Source organism: Giraffa tippelskirchi, chromosome 11 (genome assembly GCF_054371585.1).
Source record: "Giraffa tippelskirchi isolate mGirTip1 chromosome 11, T2T-mGirTip1v1.2.pri, whole genome shotgun sequence".
Lineage (NCBI taxonomy): Eukaryota > Metazoa > Chordata > Mammalia > Artiodactyla > Giraffidae > Giraffa > Giraffa tippelskirchi.
Genome location: NC_137285.1, coordinates 135,772,263 through 135,791,242, shown reverse-complemented (window position 1 = coordinate 135,791,242; position 18,980 = coordinate 135,772,263). Strand labels below are relative to the sequence as shown.

Here is an 18,980-nt window from a genome sequence, read left to right as displayed (position 1 = left end):
GCCAGTTTGAGGTCTACCTATGGCTCCCTGTTGAATTCCTCCCCAACTCACTGACTCCGACCATCCAAAAAGTCATCACAGACCCCCCTGACCGACTGCTGAGGGCTGTCATCTCTAAATCTCCAGGAGACATACTTCCCATTTCTCCTCATGACTTCTGTCCTGTTTGGGCTTTTTTGATGGGCCTTTAACTATGGTCCTATTCCTCTTTATAAATTGTATGCTCAATTTACCCATCCTTGTATCCGTGTTACCCATCCTTGTATCTCCCATAAAAACTACTCAGAGATTTTGCCATTATAGGTACTTTCTCTCTATTTCTTCAGTAAATTTGTTGCTGAAGAAGAAATAACATTGGAACTTGGAAGAGCCAGTAAGATTCATTGACAAGATGGCTAATTCAAGTACCAGTGAAGAAGAGTTCCTTTAAGCCAATAAATATTACTGAGCTCACTATGGACTAACCATCTATGTATGTGACTTTCATACTCACTTAACAGAACATCACTAAATCAACCCAGGGTCCTGGAGGGATGCAGAAGAGAGAGCCAGCTTCTGTTGGCATGTGACCAGGCTGTGAGCTCTTACAATCCCTTCTAAAGCAGGGACCAAGGGAGAGAGGGCTCTCTTGGAGAAGGCGAGGGGTAGGTACAAGGGGAAGACCCTATTATAGCCCCCCAAGCTGAAGAAGGGGAAATCTAACTGAGCATGACACACAGATATTCCCACAAACTCAAGGATGGACCAATAAAGAAAAATGTAGCGCGAGAAAACAGTCCCTAACTTTTTCTCCAAGGTCCTGCTAGATCAGTACTTCTCTAAACTCTAAGGAGATTATGAATCACCAGAGAATGTTGTTCAAATGCAGATTCTGATTCCATAGACTTGGGGTGAGGCCTGAGATTCTGCATTCCTGGTGAGTGTCCCAGGGATGGGGATGATGATGATGATTGTTGGTGGACACAGTTTGCGTGGCAAGGAGACACAGAACTCCAAAAGGTCTGATCCCCATAATACCCATAGCCTGGCCCTCAACACTCCCAGAGGAGAAGCTGAAAGGGGAATGCTTCCAACCCAGTCCCGTTTTTGCTCACCCTCTTGGACTGCATCCACTGCTCCCAGATGTAAGGATTGCTAAGAGCAGGAGGTCAAGATCACCGTGGGCACGAAGGTACTGTCCTGGGTCATACCTGCCACTCACATTAGGTGCCTTACTCCTCATACCTCATAACCACACAAAAGCAGGCCTAAACCCTCAGCTGGGGTCCTAAAGGGGAAGCCAACAGTGAAGGGGAAAGGGATAAGGATTGGAAGAATCTAGTCCCCAAGTTTAAATACATAGAAATATTCCCAAATATATTAACACACTGAGCCTAGATGGGATGTCTCTCATTCCTCCCACTTTTTTTGGTGTCTCACCAATGCAGCTGTTGAAGGGTGGGCTATATTTTTTACAGCTCCCCAAGTCTCTGTTCTTTTATTTTTAAATTAATTGTTTAGCTCATTGTGCAACTCTGAGTTTGCAAACAAGAGACAACAACTCTCAATAACCCCACACCAGGCCTACAGCACTTTCTTCTCTCAGTGTCACATGATTCACATGAGAGGAGGGTTCCTGATAGTGCAGCCTATTAGAACTTGGCAGAATCAGAGAATTTTGTCTGGAGTTGAACAGGGCAGACTCCCCACTGGCCTCCAGAAGTTTGGGGAGAAGCATCGAAAAGCCTGAGTTCAGCTCCTCTCTGGCATTCAACTGGTCTCCCCAACCCCATCAATCAAGACCAGGAGCTTCTGAAAGTGAGAATATAACAGTGGTGTGTGGATTCCACTCCCTGCAGAGCAAACAAGAGGAATGCTGCTGTAATGGAGGGTCCTAGGGCTTGGGATGCAAAAGACTTTCCAGCCTGAAGAGCTTTTCCCTGTTTAGAATTATCCTTCAAGGTCCCCACAGGAAAGCTCATGCCCAGAAAAGACAGCAGTTCAGGAGGACAAGCGATAAAATAAGAGAAGGTCTCCCCTTCCTGTTTTCCACGCTTGTGCGGCTGGGGATTCCAAACTGAAAGATGGAGCTGCCCAGGAATCGGCGGCTTCTTGGAGAATGCCACCCTTCCATTAGCATCCCACTTCTGCCTCCCAGACACTGTTCACCAAGAGCCACTTCTATGTTGTTCAAGGGAAGAAAGAGCAGCAGAGTCTCTGGGGAGGAAATTAGCAGCAGGCAGAGGGTGGGAGAAGGCCCAGATCTCCTTTCTCCTGCTGCGGTCCAGTGCATAGCAGTCTGCCCCAACTGACTGCCTTCACAACGAGGTGCACGGCCCTGATTGGCAACGACTGTATTCAGTCTGGCTTCTACAGTAAGCCATGGGCTGGATCCACCAAACAAACCCTCTGTAGGCCCCAGAGTTAAGCCCTCCCTCTTCTAATCCACCAATCCTAGATTAAAGCACCCCCGGCAAGCACATGGTCTCCTAACAAATCTACCCACCCTGTACAGAGGGAAGTCACCGGAAAATGAAACAAGAATGAAGCTGCTCTAACTCTCTTCTTCTTAACGTCCATGCTTCCATGTGACAGACAGACAGACAGACAGACACACACACACACACAGACACACACACACGAGTTTTCTCTCCTATCCCATCTTCATATCCCAGCCAACACTATTAAAATGGCCTTACTTTGGGGTATCTCTTCTCTCACCCTCTCTGTCAGCTTGCCAACCTGGAACTTTGAATATTGAGAGGAAACCATGGACTATCTCGAGTGGGCTTCTGGCTGGGGCCCTGGGGACCTGTGGGGATCTCCTGCCTGGAGAGTTTTCTCCAGTCCCCCTAGCTCCCACATCCCCTGTATTTCCTACAGGCCTCCTGGCTCCCACACCCCCTGTATGCTTCATGAAGGTGGGGAATGAAGTCTAATCAGAGCAAAGGAAGAAGCTGGAAGAAGCTGCATGGGGAGGGACATGCACAGCCCCCTTACCATTGCACGTGGGGTAGCTGTCTGTCCAGGCCGGCTGCTGGTGGAGAAGATTGTTGCTGGGGTTGAGATTCATTACACCACTTGCTTCCAGAATCATGATCTGTAAGGGGATCAAACAGGCCGTTCAGTCAGTGCCTCTGGGACAAGTATCATTTCAGAGTATGGATCACAGAGCAAATTTAGGAAGAAAAGAAAGAACGTGTCCTCCTGTCCACTGGCTGCCAAGCATGTTGCCACAGCCCTTTCAGTAAAAGCAAAACTGACTGGCAATTAAAAATTTCCAGGTTCAATTTTCATATGCATGAGGCAAGTTTTTACAGCCACCCATTCATAAATGAATAATCTCTGATCAGGAATGAAACAGGAGGAAAATGTAATACCCACTCACCGGGTGAGTCTGGCTAGCAGCCAACTTTTTCTTTTTTTCTACAAAAGTGAAAATGTCAGAGAGATTTTGTTTGAATTGGAATTGCCATTCGGTAAAATCCCAAATGGGTAGCAGAACAGACCCAGCACCTGTGTGGGAACCCTGACTTGAAATCAGACGTGTACGAGTTCTGACACACCTGAGCAGCCCACATCTCGGCATCCAGTAAGTTTCCTCAGCAAGGATATCTGCCAACAGATGGGCTGGTCTCGGGGGACCTCAGCCATATTTGACCTAGAGCTTTTCAAGTACTTGGTTCTGTGATAATGCTATAAATCAATGGTTTCTCCAACAAGACACTGACCCTTCCCTTCCTTCTTCGTAAAAAGTTCAGTCTCACATTCCCTTTCCTTTTGGTTGTCACCATTCAGTCGCTTAGTCAATATCTGACTCTTTGCAGCCCCATGGACTTCAGCACGCCAGGCCTCCTTGTCCTTCACCATCTCCCGGAGTTTGCTCAAACTCATGTCCATTGAGTCGATGATGCCATCCGCCTGGAGGATACTGCAAGCTTCACAGCTGACCTGAACGGGACTTCCTCAGTATGAGGCTCATTTTCTCAGTAAAGGATCAAGGAAAAGAGCCTTTCTTCCATGAGCCTGTTTTTGGAGTTTTTTGAACCATATGAAAATTTTACGCTTTAGAAATATTCACCTCAGTCCTCCAGCACTTACAATGTTCTTACCCTCATGCCAGACTCAAACCCTCAGAAGTATGTTCAGTCATTCAAAGGATGAGCAGCCTGTTTCCAGAAGGTGACTGAGACTTACCCAGGACCTCTAAGGGTAACCTGCTCTTTCTAAATGTTGGAGTGGGGAGAAGCTAACATTACAGTAGGAGATCATGGAAAATTCTCTGCCTGTTTAGGGGAAAACTTGCATCTTCATGTGTCACCAATATCCCCAGGATGGAAACTGCCCAACTAGAGCCATTCCACTCCGTCAAAACCCCTTCCTCTAATTTAACTACTGTGCTTTGGGTCAATGTAGGGCTTAAGAGTGGAGAAAAGGGGTCTGGAAAAGGAATACAAATTCATTCATGTATTCATTCACTCAACAGATATTTATTAGCCTTGCAATGGGTTGGGCACAGTTCTAGGAACAGGGAGTAGAGCAGTGATTAAGAGTTGAATTAGGCTAAACAGGAACATTTATGATGATTATTAACATCATCATCCTGGTTGTTTGACAAATAATTAGGCTTGAAGCCAGCCTGAGTAGAAGGTGGGAGAAGGCAAGATGGAGTGGAAATGATGAGCTCTGTAACAGACCTCAGGGAGGGGAGGTAGCAGAGCTGAGTTATACGTGTTGGTGCCATAGAGATGAGTTTTGACGTCAGAAAGAGCTGGGGTTTATCCCAAGTTCCACCACTTAATAGCAACTAAGGTTTGTACTAAGTCAAACAAGTTATTAGCCTCTCTGAACCCTAGTTTCCTTTTATGTAAAATACAGACCATTATACCCACTGTATGTATTGGCTGGGGCTTAACTGAGTCTCCACACCTCGAGCACTTGGCACCAAATAGGACATGACTGCATAACAGGTATGTTATGATGAGGAGGGGCACTATGCCTCTGGACAACCCGAACCAGAAGTAACCGTGGGCCTCAGTTTCCCTGGGTGGAAATTGAAGGGCTACTAAATTGCTTTTGAAGTTCATTTCCAGAAATGTCTTGGATTCTCACTCTCAGAGAAAACCAACCCAAGTCAAACCTTCTTTTCTTTTCCCATCAAGGTTTCTAGAGCAATAGCCCTAAGCTAAGAAATCAGATGGGGGACTTGAAGGCAAAAGAAATCTTCCAGGTTCCCAGAGGGGTGGCTGGGAGAGGGAGAGGGCATGGCACCAGCTACTGTTTGCTCAAGGCTAGGCTTGTTCCTTGCCAGCATTTGCTCAGCTACAAGCAGTAGAAAGGTTACTCTTTAACCCTGAAAGGGCTGAAGCTCAGAGCCCAGTCCATGTGCCCTCCAGGCTGGGGGGGATGGGGAGATGTGCAGGGGAGGCTTCCCTGAAATTCTTTCACAAGGGTTTGCCTGCAGGGCTGTTTCAAAGTGGTTATTTCACTGGAAGCCAGATCTGCTGGGGCCAACTATGACCTACTTCCTCAGCCAGCTGGCTCAGGGCTTCTCTTCACCAATTCCCCAAAACCTAGAAGGCAGAGTGGGGTGAGGACCGAGCACCCAGCTTTGGAGCTGGGGAGAGGTAGGCTCAGATCCTAGTTCTCCTGCTCCCCGTGGGTGACCTTGAACAAGTTCAAGTCTGTCCGACCTGAATCCTTCTGATCTTCACTTTCCCCACTTGCAAAATGGGAACAACCCATACTCAAAGGGCTGTGGGCATCAAATGAGCTTGTGCAGGAACACGTGGGCCAGACTTCCTCTTATGACCAAAAGCCCCACGAGCCCCTCTCCCCCAGGCAGACATCATTTCTCGCCAGGAAGCATCCAGAACTACTGTCAATCAGAGAGAAGTCCTGAGGACTACAAGATCACAGCTGCCTCGTTGCCATCTGGGCCCCCAGGAGGCTTAGCACACTCCCTGCTGGCACCCCCTTTCCAAGGAAAAGCAGCCAGCACGAGGGGCCCTTTTTTACAGGTCCCAGTAAATGGTTAGCACCCATAAAAGAATTCATGTGACTTACTCCTTAGTGAGTCAGAGTTCACTGAGCTCACCCAGGCTGCTGAGGAGAGAAGGTCAGTGTTCTCAACCCAGCTTGGGGCGGCAGGGACCATGCCTTCAGGGTGAGCACAGAAGGCCCCTGGGGCCAGCATGGCTGAAGGCCTTTCACCAAGTTCTACCCCTCTTGGAGGCCCAGCTTTTCAGGTGTAAAATGAGGACATTTGCCCCCCAACAGTCTCACAAGACTGTTGAGAAGATCAAATGAGACAATAGATAATAAATGTGGCTTGAGAGTGGTAAGAAAAAGCATTATTATACCCAACTCACCCACACTCCCATATACGAATGTAGACTTTCTATGGTACATGGTGATTACCTTGTGCTGTGCTTAGCCACTCAGTCGTGTCAGACACTTTGGGACCCTGTGGATTGCAGCCCACCAGGCTCCTCTGTCCATGGGATTCTCCAGGTAAGAATACTGGATTGGGTTGCCATGCCCTCCTCCAGGGGATCTTCCCAACCCAGAGATCAAACCTAGGTCTCCCACCGTGCAGGTGGATTCTTTACCATCTTTACCATCTTTCCCCACCAGGGAAACCCAAGAATACTGGAGTGGGTAGCTTATCCCTTCTCCAGGGGAACTTTCTGACCCAGGAATCGAACTGGGTTCTTCTTCATTGCAGGCAGATTCTTTAACAGCTGAGCTACCAGGGAAGCCCAGGTGATTACCTGATGGGGTATGAAAAGAAATCCTTTTAATTTAGAAGTATTTAATGCTTCTCTTTAATCTTTTTACTTTACCTTCAGCATAACTTTTATTATTTTCTTTAAAAAAAGTATCAATTATGGGAGGTTGAGACTTTGAGGGCTGTGTTGGAACCCAGACTCCCCATCTTTGTCTTTGAGCTACGTGACCTTGAGTGTGTTACTCCTTCCAAGCTCAACATCTTCACTGATTCCAAAGAGGGAGTCAGGGGACCATGGATGTCCTCCAAGCTTAAGGGCTATTTGGAAGGATAAGTAATGTCATGAAGTTAAAGGTCCCTGGGCTTCCCTGGTAGCTCAGATGGTAAAGAATCCACCTGCAATGTGGGAGACCTGGCTTCAATCCCTGGGTTGGGAAGATCCCCTGGAGGAGGGCATGGCAACCCACTCCAGTATTCTTGCCTGGAGAACCACATGGACAGAGGAGCCTGGTGGGCTACAGTCCATGGGGTCACAAAGAGTCCAACATAACTGAACTACTAAGCACAGCACACAGTACAGCACCAGCACACATGCTCTTTTAATATGTTTCTTTTCCTTTTCATAAACATCAGTTCTCAAGGTATTTCTCTAACACAGTTTACTTCTTCCAAGATTGGAAGCAGTAAATTCAGAGCCTAAGGAAAAACAGTTCCACCCTTTGAGCTAAAAGCAAGCTGGAGAAGGATCTGCTTCACCTCATTTCCAGCTAGAGAGAGAATTCTAGAGTTTCTCAGCCTTGGTGTGACTGGCATTTTGGTCCAGGATGGTACTTGTTGGGAGGGCTATCTTGTACACTGCAGGATGCCTAGCTGCATCTCTAGCCTCTTCCCACTAGATTATAGCAGCAGTCATGCACCACCCCTGGAAAAAAAGTCCCGGAGCCAGATCACGCCTAGTCATGAGCACCAGTCAAATCAGAGCCTGTAGAAACAACAGCTCAGATTTTGTTCTTGCTGGTATAGTGACTTTGGACTAGCCTTTCTGAGCTGCTATATCCTCTCCTGGGAAACTGCCACCTAGGCTTGCTGGAGAACTGAAGGAGATTCAGGACTATGGGGCCCCTGGCACAATGCCTCATCATACTCATACCCGGTAACTGCCTCCTAGGTGGAAGTTTATGAAAATGCACTGACTATTGGACCCCCTTTGTCTATTCTCACATAGTATGTATTCTGGGAACACAGCATAAATTGTGACTTGGGGTGTTGAAAAATGCACATCAAAAAAAGAAAAAAGTAAATTTTAATTCAAACCGAAAGATTGAAATGCACTGTAAGATACACAAGGTTTTTCCACCTGCATTCTCTTCACTGATTTCTCCACATTCACCCAAGACGTCACCCTTTGCACCACAATTCTAAGACTGACACTTTGGATGACAGAAGTCTGCTCTTTATTTCAAGAGGAGGAGCCATGGGTGGGATTCAATTGATTACAGTAGATGGCCCCTCATGCCAGCCTTTCAGTCGGACACTCCTTTACCATAGGCAGCAACTCCCTGGGCCACTAGGGTTTGGCCAATCTGAACTCAATTTGGCAGAGAGACAGCACTGTGCTCTGCTGGGGTGGCCAGAACCACTCTTTATTCCCCACTTGGTTAAGGGGCCCCTTGGGATTAAACACAAGCACCCATAGTGCCCTAAGTTGCTATGGACTCAGACTACTTCTGGGCCACTCACATATAGAGATGACCCACCAACTCTGTACCCACCCTACCAGACCTTCATCAAGGGTGGATTCCCTTCTAGCACCAGCTAGACCACCATGCACAGGGAAAATCAATAGATCGGGGAGGGGACCAGCAGAACACCTAGCTTGACCCTAAAGTTTAAGAATCTCACATTTTAACTGTTGCTCAGCAGCTCAATTGGGAGTGGGTGAGACCAACCACAGAGACAGAATCTCACTCACATCTGGGTTGAAAGGACATACTCAAGGTGTGAGGAGCTTCAAACCCAGCCCAACGTTGCTATGCTTCTGGAGGGCTGTTCTCATGGTGACTCAGATGGTGAGGATTGAAATCTTGATTCTGCTCCTTGGAAGGCTGTGTTGACTCCAGGGAAGTACCATCCTGTTTAAAGTTTCACTTTCCCCATGACAAAATTGGGAGAAATGGAGTTGATGTGTGGATCAAGTGAGAATGTTTGTAAAATTCTCACATAGTATGTCACATTCGGCAAGTACCCAGGAAATGCTAGCCGTCACCGTGGGGTCTGCCCAGAAGTCTCTCTCTGAACTGTGTTGGTTGGCTTGGGCAATATTCTTAGGGTTGAGGTAGACTCTTCAGAAGCAGAATGGTGCAATGGTGGGAAGCACCAGGCTGTGGAGTCAAATGGTCATGGTTCAATGCCTGGTTTTGCCAACTGACTAATCACTTGGACAAGTGATTCAACTTCTTTGGGTCTCAGTTTCCTCATTGATAGAATGGGGATGATATGAAAACGGTTGTTGAAAGACACAATGAGGTGATACCAGTAGAATGCTTGGTACATATTATACATATCACAATATACCTATTAAGTACTTGGTGAATACAAGCTAGTAAGTGTTTATCGCTCAGTCGTGTCCGACTCTTTGCAACTCCATGGACTGTAGCCCTCCAGGCTCCTCTGTCCATGGAATTCTCCAGGCAAGAATACTGGAGTGGATTGCCATTCCCTTCTCCAGGGGATCTCCCTGACCCAGGGATTGAACCCAGGTCTCCTGCATTGCAGGTAGATTCTTGACCATCTGAGCCACCAGGGAAGTCCCTAATTATTATTATCTTTTATTTATTGTGTTGTGACTTATCATTTCATTGAGTCTCCAAGGTGGAAATTGAGGGTTAAGTTCATTTCAAGCAAGGCTTCTAACTTCTACCATCTACATAATGTTCAGCGGTCCCAGTGAGCTGTCACACTTAGCCTAGGGCTGGACTGGGGCCTCCCCAGCCCCATCCTGCTCTGCTGGGTGACACACCATTAGGCTGAGTGACGGACAGCATCTCTGAGCCCCTGCTCACAGAAGCTGTGCTCTGCCTCTCCACCCACTTCCTGCTCCCCTTCGTCCCACCAGACGCATGCTGCCTGAGGCTGCCGGCAGCAGTAGGAGGGCACACCTCTGCAGGCCCTGGGTTACCGCCCCAACGTTTTGCTCCCACACACCATGGCTGGTTTGCAGGTGCACAGGAGAGCAGCTCGTCTAAGATGGGAGCTCCTGGTGGAAGACAGCCTGCGGATCTCTATCCGACAGGGTCTCTTAGCACACGAATTGCTCAATTACTAGAAGAAAGGTGTCTGGGATTTGAGCTCATAAGGACAGAAAAGTGAGCGGAAAGAGGTTCCCTTGGGACTTTGGCAAAGGACCAGAGCCATGCCTTCCGGAGCCCAGGAGGCTCTGCCCAGTCTCGGGACTCCTAACAAGGCCAAGCCCTGCTTACTGGTCTCTCTTAAACACTCAGAGAGGACCTGCCAGCAGAGAAAAACAGCCCAGCTTGGGCTCGCTCATCTAGAGTAAGGTGTGTCTTTTGGTCTGTGGTGGGGCTATTGAGAGATAAGACTAAGTGCTGTATTAATAATAATAATAGTGGCTCTATACTATAGTAGCTAGAGCTTATTGAACATTTAAAATGTGCTGCCTCTTTGCTCATAGTTTTAAATCCATTATCTCAGTCAATACTCACAATTGCCCTGTAAGGCATTATGTCATTTAGCAGATGGTTCATCTGCGGCTCCAAGAGGTTATGTCACTTGTTCAAGCTCACAAAGTTTTGAAAGAACTGAAACTAGCAGAGAATTCAAACTCCAAGTGTCTAGCAACAAACCCTGGGTACTTTCTGCTAAGATGGGGGTGCTTTGCCAAAGAAGAAAGATGCCCTCAGCCCATCCTCAGCCCCAGCCCCATCCTACACATGGTCACAGCATTCTCCCTGTACCACCTGGGGCCTCACACCTTTACCTGGTTTCTCTTAGATTCCAAAGTTCTCTGCTTCATTCAATCATGCAGGGACCTTGATTGAAACATGTTTCTTCTGTGCCAGAGCAACCTGAAGTCATCTCTCTTCTCAATATATTCAAGAGTTCTTTTTAGAATGAAAGGGGAGAAATCCGTCATCATTTTTCCATGCCTACAATATACTCAGGTAGGAATGTTTAGGACCAGTTTTATCTATGATATTCTTTTAGCCATTAAAATAGATTCATGTGTGCTAAGTCGCTTCAGTTTTGTCCAACTCTTTGTGATCCTACGGACTGTAGCCCGCCAGGCTCCTCTGTCCCTAGGATTCGCCAGGCAAGTATACTGGAGTGGGTTGCTGTGCCCTCCTCCAGGGGATCTTCCCAACCAAGGGATCAAACTCGGGTATCATAAAAGGAGTATTTATATATTCATGCAAATATATATTAATATATACATGTAGATACACGAATATATTTGCATACACATATGAATATTCCTTCTATGATTCAATAAAATGACTTTTAGTTTATATTTTAGAAATAAACCAACCCACAATGCTTTGTGCTTCATCTGAATTAGAACTGAATTAGTTCAAAAAGTAGGGTTTTCTTCTGTTGGGAGGGTGAAGATACACTGGAAGCCACCAGGGCCATAGAGCAGATCATAAGCAGGGCTTTGCTTGCATTCCCTGTTCCCAGCCCTAGGGGACTGAGAGTCAAAGCCACAGTCTGCCTTCTTCCCAGATCCTTGATTCAATCAACCATATCATCCCCAAACTGCCTCAGAATACTGCCTCATGTGGTATTTTTACTCCTCAAGCCCAAGGAGCAATTAGGCATTTTAAATTATCGCTTTTGTAATGACAGCACTATCCAGACCATTCTCGGTCCTTAATCGAAGTTACCAGCAGGTGAATTCACAGCATTTGCCCGAAGGATGTTGCAACAGCTTACTGACTTCCTGTTTCAATATGACTGTCATTTCAAAAGAACTACTCCCAATGAGGAGAAAAGAAAATTCAAGTACATGTGAAATCTAACTGAATGTAACAAAGATGATAATTCATGTTTTCCAAATGAATCAAAACGTGAATCAAGCTTGGGGAATGTATTTGATCCTCTCGGGATTACATCACAGGTAGTTTTATACCCTCATAATGTGTTTCAAGACAGACATTTTACACTCCCAGGGGCAACATCGGAAGCATCATTCCTGGGCTTTCAAGTGCTTTCATGAGCAATGATGCCATAGTGGGAACCCAAGAGTCGATTCATTATAGATACACTTTACTGACTATAAGCCAGTTGAAAATATATATCTTATGCTGATTTTTATCAGTCTCAGCGCCAGATTCAGACAAGAAACAGACACTGACAGGAACCAAAATTGATCAAGAAGCAAGATTCCCTTACATGACCTAAGGGGCCTTTATCAATCGTGTTCAGCTATGACAAACCAAGAATAGGGCAAGCTTTGAAACCTGACTGTCACAGAGTCTTTTCAGACCTCAAGAAAAACTATGGTTTTCTCCTCCCCAAACTGCACACTCACCAGGTTTTGCACATATTTTGTGGGTCCCAGGCCCTCCAAAGACCATCCACTGACCCCTACAAATCTATTGACACCGTAGATCTTTAAAACAAAATCTCTGTTGCACTCATGTAGGATTGAAATGAAAAGAAAACTTGTGGTGGAATCAGGGTCAGAAGAAAGTCTACCCTGACCTCTGAGAGAAGCCCTGAGAGTTTTTATTCCTACTCTTACTTGACATGAGTGTTGCACAGTTTTCCTACAATGGCAGCAGGAAGGGCCTCCCTGTCCCTCTCTATCAGCAGCTGAAGTAGGAACCATGCTGCATCCAGGACAGTCATTCTGGACCTCTGTTCGGCAATGTAGTAAAAAATTCACCATCTACCCCACCATCCCGAACCTCGTTATCTCTCTCCTGACCAATCCTTGATCTCTCTTCTAAAACAAAGTAACCATAAAGAACATATAGCAAAAAATAAAAGCAAAAACAAACAAACAAAAAACCCAGCCTACTTTTACAACCAAGGTCTCCATAGGTGTTTGGAAAGGCATAGGTATGGGAACTGGGAGATTACTTTTACAATGCTTATTTTCCTACTTGGCTGAAGAGGCCACATGGTTGGTCTACAGGCCACTTGTATCATCAGCATCCAAGAGGAAGTTAAACTTGGAGTTTCCTGAGGTCTCACCCAGACCTGTGAATCAGAATCTATGCTTTTAAGACCCCATCCTCACCAATCCTTAAGCACTCTTGCCATTAAGAACTTCTGGTTAAAGACTCATCTACTTGAGCTCCCACAAGTTCCCAGAACAAGATAACGAACTCCAGCATATATTGGCCCTAAAATAAACATCCATAAACACCAGGACGTCCTCATAAAGTCAGAGGCAACACATTTCAACCAGAAGAACTCAAGCTTCTGTTCATCTGCGGAGATTCTCTCCTTGTCTTATTGCCTAACTTGAAGTAAAGCAGTTCCTAACATCCAGTACCACCAAACTGTTCAGTGCAGCAGTGCTCAGCAACTTAACAAGTATGAGTCTGTGAAGGCCAAACAAAGTCCTCAGAACACAGCATTTGTAGAAGATTTTTGTAATGATTATTTCCATCAAGGGGATTTCATAGCTGGCTGAGTCACCCCTTATTCTATCCCACCCCCACCACAGCTCTTCCAAAGATTACCTAACCACCCTGGCTTTTAGACCTCCTACCAAAGAAAACTGGTATCTTAGCCTTCAATGGAGAGAAACAATCATCAAGAAATGTTTGTCCTACTAGTATAGATTTTGATCCCTTCCAATGAATAGATATTCATTGGCTAGCTACTAGATGTTGGCACTGTGCTAGATGCTGGGGGCATAAGAGTGAACAAAACACAGAAGCTGCCCTGCTCAATTGGACTGTCCAGCAAGGGTACCACTTCTGAAAATGATGTAATAGCTTTTCCAAGGTCATCTGGCCTCATTGGCCATCTCCTGCCGGGGTTACAGTAGAACAAGAGCAGAGAGAGCCAAGCGACTTGCTTTGGCATTTGGAAATGACCAAGCTTGAAAAGAACTTCAACTCCCTTCAAAAACAGTGTTAGGGCAGGAATAGAGATGCAGATGTAGAGAATAGACTTGTGAACACAGTGGAGGAAGGAGAGGATAGGACAAATTGAGAGAGTAGCATTGATATATATATATATATATATACGCTACTGTGTGTAAAATAAATAGCTAGTAGGAACCAGCTGTATAGCACCAGGAGCTCAGTTCGGTGCTCTGTGATGACCTAGATGGGAGGGATGGGGGATTGGGAGGGAGGCTCAAGAGGGTGGGAATATATATCTATCTACATATAACTGGTTCACTTCATTGTACAGCAGAAACCAACACAACATTGTAAAGCAATTATCCTCCAATTAAAAATAAATTAATTAATTAATTTAAAAAACAAAAACAAAACAGGACTGGTCCTCCTTTCTCCAGCAACCCCAAGCCCTTGCCTTCACAGGAAACCCTCACCAAGACCTGGAGTTGGCAGCCATTGAGTTTCACAAAGCAGCCTCAGCCAAAACCAATCTCCACACAGGACAGAATAAAGCAGCTGGTTGTCTGGATGGCTGCATGTCTCTCTTGAGACAATAGCGTGTTTATGTGTCAGAGGGTTAGGGGCAGGTTAACATAAAACCCACCGTAAACAGAGCTGTTAATTCAGTTGCTGGCAGGGGCTTCTGTTATCTTCTGAATACCTCCCAGAGGGTATAAGCCCTACCTTTTCATTTGAGTTGGCAGCAGAGTTATTTTTTTGCACCTGTTTCTCTGCTCCAATAACAATGCAGTTAAGCATTGATTTGTTGGAAAATAAACAGAAAAAAGCAAAGAAAGGCATCTGCCCAAACAGCCTGAGCTGGTTTGACGGCGCGTCCATGCCAATTTGTTTTTCCTATAAAAACCAAAGAAAAACCTGTGCTTTCAGTTTGAATGCTACCCTCCCACTCCCTGAGAAGAAAAGGTGGTATCGAAGAGACCAGCCAGAGCTGGCAGGGCCCAGGAGCCAGAAGACACTGTACTTTTCCATTGGCTGGCTCTACGAGGGCGCTGAGGGGTATCTGAGATCTGCAGAATGACATGGCCAGCCTCCAGCCAGCCCAGGTTAAGATCCTGAATCAGATTAACAAGGCCAGAGAAGGGGCTGCCAGGGTATGATCATAACCCAAACCACACTTTTCCAAATGGTTGACTTCCAAAAGTCAGTAAGTTCGGGGAGTAGATGTGGTCTCTGTGTTACCTCCCCAGGCAGAGACTCAGCGTCGCTCTCCCAAAGGCTTCTTTCATCCAGTCCTGGGCGATGAGCATAATTTGAAAACTCCCAGCCCCTGGACCATAGCTTTCCCAATGGGGAAAGGAGGTTAGCCATACCTACCTCCAAGGCAAGCTGTGTAGACTCACTCATGTCCTGCCAAGTGACTTGAGATCCCAGGTCTCCTGTCAAAAGGACCTAAGATGTTCACTGTATGATGCCCGCATTAATTCAAGCATCACCACGCTCTCATTTCCCAACAGTTTGTCAATATCACATGATGTGCTCAAACCAGAAAGGGCTACAAAGAGCTAAACAAATCACTCAAATGGAGATCATGACAACACTAATTAAGCGGTGGCATCATCACCCAGCCTTCAACACACACTGTCAGGCGAAGCCTCTTAATATCTCTTTTTTAAGCCTTGAGCGGAAAACCTGGGACGTGCAGGCAATGCATGATATTCCCTGAGATTACCACCTCCCCACAGCTTTCTCTCAGCCATTGGGCTTTCATTATCACCAGACCACTGGCTTAATGGGGAGGGGAGGTCACAGCAGTGGGGGGAAGCCTCTGAAACACCTCTTCTCAAGGAGCATTAAGAACAGGGTGTTCTGACAGAAGAGGGATATGGCTGGCTGAGCATTCCCAAGCATTCTTGTCATGAGCAGGGCAGGGAGTGGACTGCCTCGGAACCAAATTGGGCAGCCAGAAAAATAAAAGATTTAACAACACCCTCAGTTGACTGAAAAATAAATAAGACCCAGGATGCAGGAATGTGGGAAGGGTGGAGGCAGGTTAAGAGGCTGGACTCGGAGCCAGGGAGGGTTGGGATGGACTGGGACAATGGATTTGACCAGGTCGAGATTAAAGTTTCTTCCCAGAGAAAGACTAGATGCCCCAGCCAGGGAAAGATCAACAGCTGCCAATTTGGGATCTCACAGATGGTATAATTACAAAACAGCAGTGAAAATTATGATGAGGAAGACAGTTTATATTTATTGAGTGTTTATGATGTGCTAGGCATTGAGCTAGGCTTTACAGGAATCATCTCATTCACTCCTTGCAATAGCCCCAGACATGGATACTAATATTATCTCCATTTTTACAGAAAAGGAGGCACAGAGAACCTGAGTAACTTACTCAAAGACAGAAAGCTAACAAATGGTTGGATGTATTATAATAAATGTATTGGGGTGTGGAGGGAAAGTGCCATATAACTTTTCTTAGCTTTGAAAATGGACCCTTGTATTTCCAAAGACAAGGTGGATGTCTTTTAGGATTGCACACTTTCATTTTTGAAGCTGAGCTTCTTTAAGTACAGCTGTATAATTTTTTTCCCCAAATGTGAGCATGAAGCATACTAAGCATCCTTGTGCCCTAAGTTGGAAGTTATCTTAGTGTCCATCTGGGTGGATGCTACCGAAACACCCGTTCATGTCCATCCAAACCCATCTGTCAAAACTTCAGCCTGGCTTCCAGTTGAAAGCCCCAGATTGACTCAGCGATTGGGCTTGGCTTCTTGAAGTCACCTCAGACTTATTACCCATGATAAAAGAGTGGTAATAATCACAAGGAAATTGAAAAATTAAGGGGAAATTATGCCTCCTTTGGAAAAGCATCTGACGACTAAGCCATCATACACAGGTTCTGTCTGATGTCAGACCCACAGTGTCGTGGACCTCACACCGATGAGGGGAGGGCTCTGGGAGCCTGCATTCCATCCCTCTGAGAAGTCTAGGAAAGTTCTCCCCGACCTCCGTCATACCCATGACCCTGCAAATGTTTGTAAAAACATAGCCATAAAACAGACAGGACTTCACTAGACTCATTCCAGCATCATCTTTGCAACTTAAGAAACAAATAATACATGAATTTTCTCATGCATTAGAGCATTGCCTCTTTAGAAGAAGCAGGGTTTTCTCTTTGTACAATCATTAAACAACCATAGACAAGAAAGTTGTGTTCTTTTCTAGAGCCTTGCTGCAAGACCTATAGACTCTAGGCATACCGGGTCTCATTTTCCCTTCCAGAACACACTTCATTCTGCCTCCTCTAGCTCCCTAACCTGTAGAGTAAGCCCTCTGGAAAATAACACATGAAAATACTCCTCGGCAAGGCAAGCGACTTCCAATCAGAAAGGTTTTCCCAGGGACCGAATCCCTTCCAGCTGATTATTCAGGTATTCCTCCCCTTGCTTCACTGGACATCTTTGACACTCAAAATGATCAAATCAAAACAGCCAAGGTCAGCTAGATGAGCGTGATAAGAAGGAGCCAGGGCTCTCCCTGCAGCTTCCCAGCATCAGGAGTTGTCACACATTTGAATAATTTCATCATATCCAAGGGAGCCCAGCTACAAGACTGGCAGGACTCAGTGCAAAAGGAAAATCCAGAGCCCCTTGTCCCAAATGTATTAAGAACTTCAAGACAGCAACAACAGAGCGTTAAACCAAGCACAGGTGCTTTCTAAGTGTTTGACCCGTACGACCGTGGTGGCTGTATTCCGCTGACCCCAGCCCTGTCCCGGGAGTCAGTCCCAACTCTTGCCTTTACCTATGCCCTTGCTCTATCGTCATGGACTTTGCTGTCTAAAGCTCCTAAAGTAGTTAGGAGAATCAAACAAAATATGACATGGAACATGCCTGTAATAGCAACTGGCTTATGGCAGCACTCAACAGAGGTTATCTGTTATTAGCATGATTATTATTATTGTTATTATCTTCCTGATGCCAAGGTCCCTTGACAACTCCAAAGTTACCCATAGGCAAGAACAATGGGTGGGAAGTAAACACACCCCACTCTGATAGAAACTATTTATTAGCTGCTGCTGTTCATTTCATTAGCCATGTGTGAGAGAGTGCTATAAGTTAGGGACTCTAAGCCTGCTCTTTATACTGTGAACCCATCTCGCAATCCACTGAGGATTATGGACTCCTCAAAATAACACTTTTGAAATGACAAAGTAAAATACTAAGATCAGAAAGGAAGTTTATATTGAAATACAATTTTCAAAATACTTTTAGAAATAAATGTGTGATAACATAAAAATATATGTGCTTCTTAGTTGTTGTTTAGCTGCTCAGTCGTATCCAACTCTTTGCAACCCCATGCACTGCAGCACGCCAGGCTTCCCTGTCCTTTACCATCGGAGTTTGCCAAAACTCATGTCCATTGAGTCGGTGATGCCATGTGCTTCTTTATTAGTACATCAAACAAGAATAGCTAGTGCAGATTCAATAACTTCCATGATATCAGAATAGTGATGAATATTGATATTTTAAGACATCTGTAACAAGTGCAATGTGATATAAAAATATCTGTAATTTCTCTGCATGACAATCAGTTACAGCTATTGCTACTGAGGAGTTCAGTATGCTACACTTGTACTGAAATTGAATTGAATTCACATTGAATATTGAATTTTAAATTACTGAAAATAAAAATGTTATTTGTTTTCACATCCAAGTCCACAAAGCCTCTGATTTCTCCCCATGGATACTAACAGATCCTTGGATCCCAGGTTAGAAACCTTTCCTGTTTTGTAGCAAGGACTGCTTGTTTAATTCAAAGAGCCTCTAGCTACCAATTCTACATGGCCAGAAACCTCATTTGAACAATTTACAGGAGGTAGACCCCATAGTGCCTTGACAAAATAAGTAGGGATTTTTTCCAAAGCCTCTAGGTAATCAATGCCTTAGCTGCCATGGCCAGTTAAGTATCTGGAGACACTCAAGAATTTAAGGGGTGGGCAAGGTATACAAAGTTGTGATTAGTCATGCGGCCTGCCGGGAAGGAGACCAGTTTCTTCTGGAGACCTCTACATGTCAGGCATCAAGACAGGATAAAAAAAAACGTGCTATGTACCGATCCCAGGTCTTCCTTGAGGCTCCCATGGGTGGTGGTTTGCAGCCAGCTTAACACAAGGCTCCACTAAGAGATTCCCCCTTCACATGGCT

The 18,980-nt window shown here is 45.6% G+C and overlaps 1 protein-coding gene and 1 long non-coding RNA gene across 6 annotated transcripts in view; one reads left to right on the top strand and one right to left on the bottom strand.

The window, feature by feature from the left end:
- The window catches only part of EHF (ETS homologous factor), a 130,549-nt gene that overhangs the window by 15,184 nt on the left and 96,385 nt on the right, over positions 1 to 18,980 (bottom strand). For 2 of the 5 annotated variants that reach the window (XM_081546005.1, XM_081546006.1), the window contains 2 exons: positions 10,707 to 10,830; positions 2,980 to 3,079 (listed from right to left, as the gene is read on the bottom strand). In XM_081546005.1, the coding sequence (XP_081402131.1) occupies positions 2,980 to 3,079; positions 10,707 to 10,742 (136 nt within the window). In that variant the 5' untranslated portion in view covers positions 10,743 to 10,830. Of the gene's footprint in view, positions 1 to 493; positions 828 to 2,979; positions 3,080 to 10,706; positions 10,831 to 18,980 lie in introns of those variants that run through there. The other 3 variants (XM_081546007.1, XM_081546008.1, XM_081546010.1) reach the window with 2 other exon arrangements.
- Positions 920 to 3,985, top strand: LOC145527824 (uncharacterized). Its single transcript, XR_014069903.1, has 2 exons — positions 920 to 1,171; positions 3,807 to 3,985. It is a non-coding gene; the product is annotated as an uncharacterized LOC145527824 (long non-coding RNA).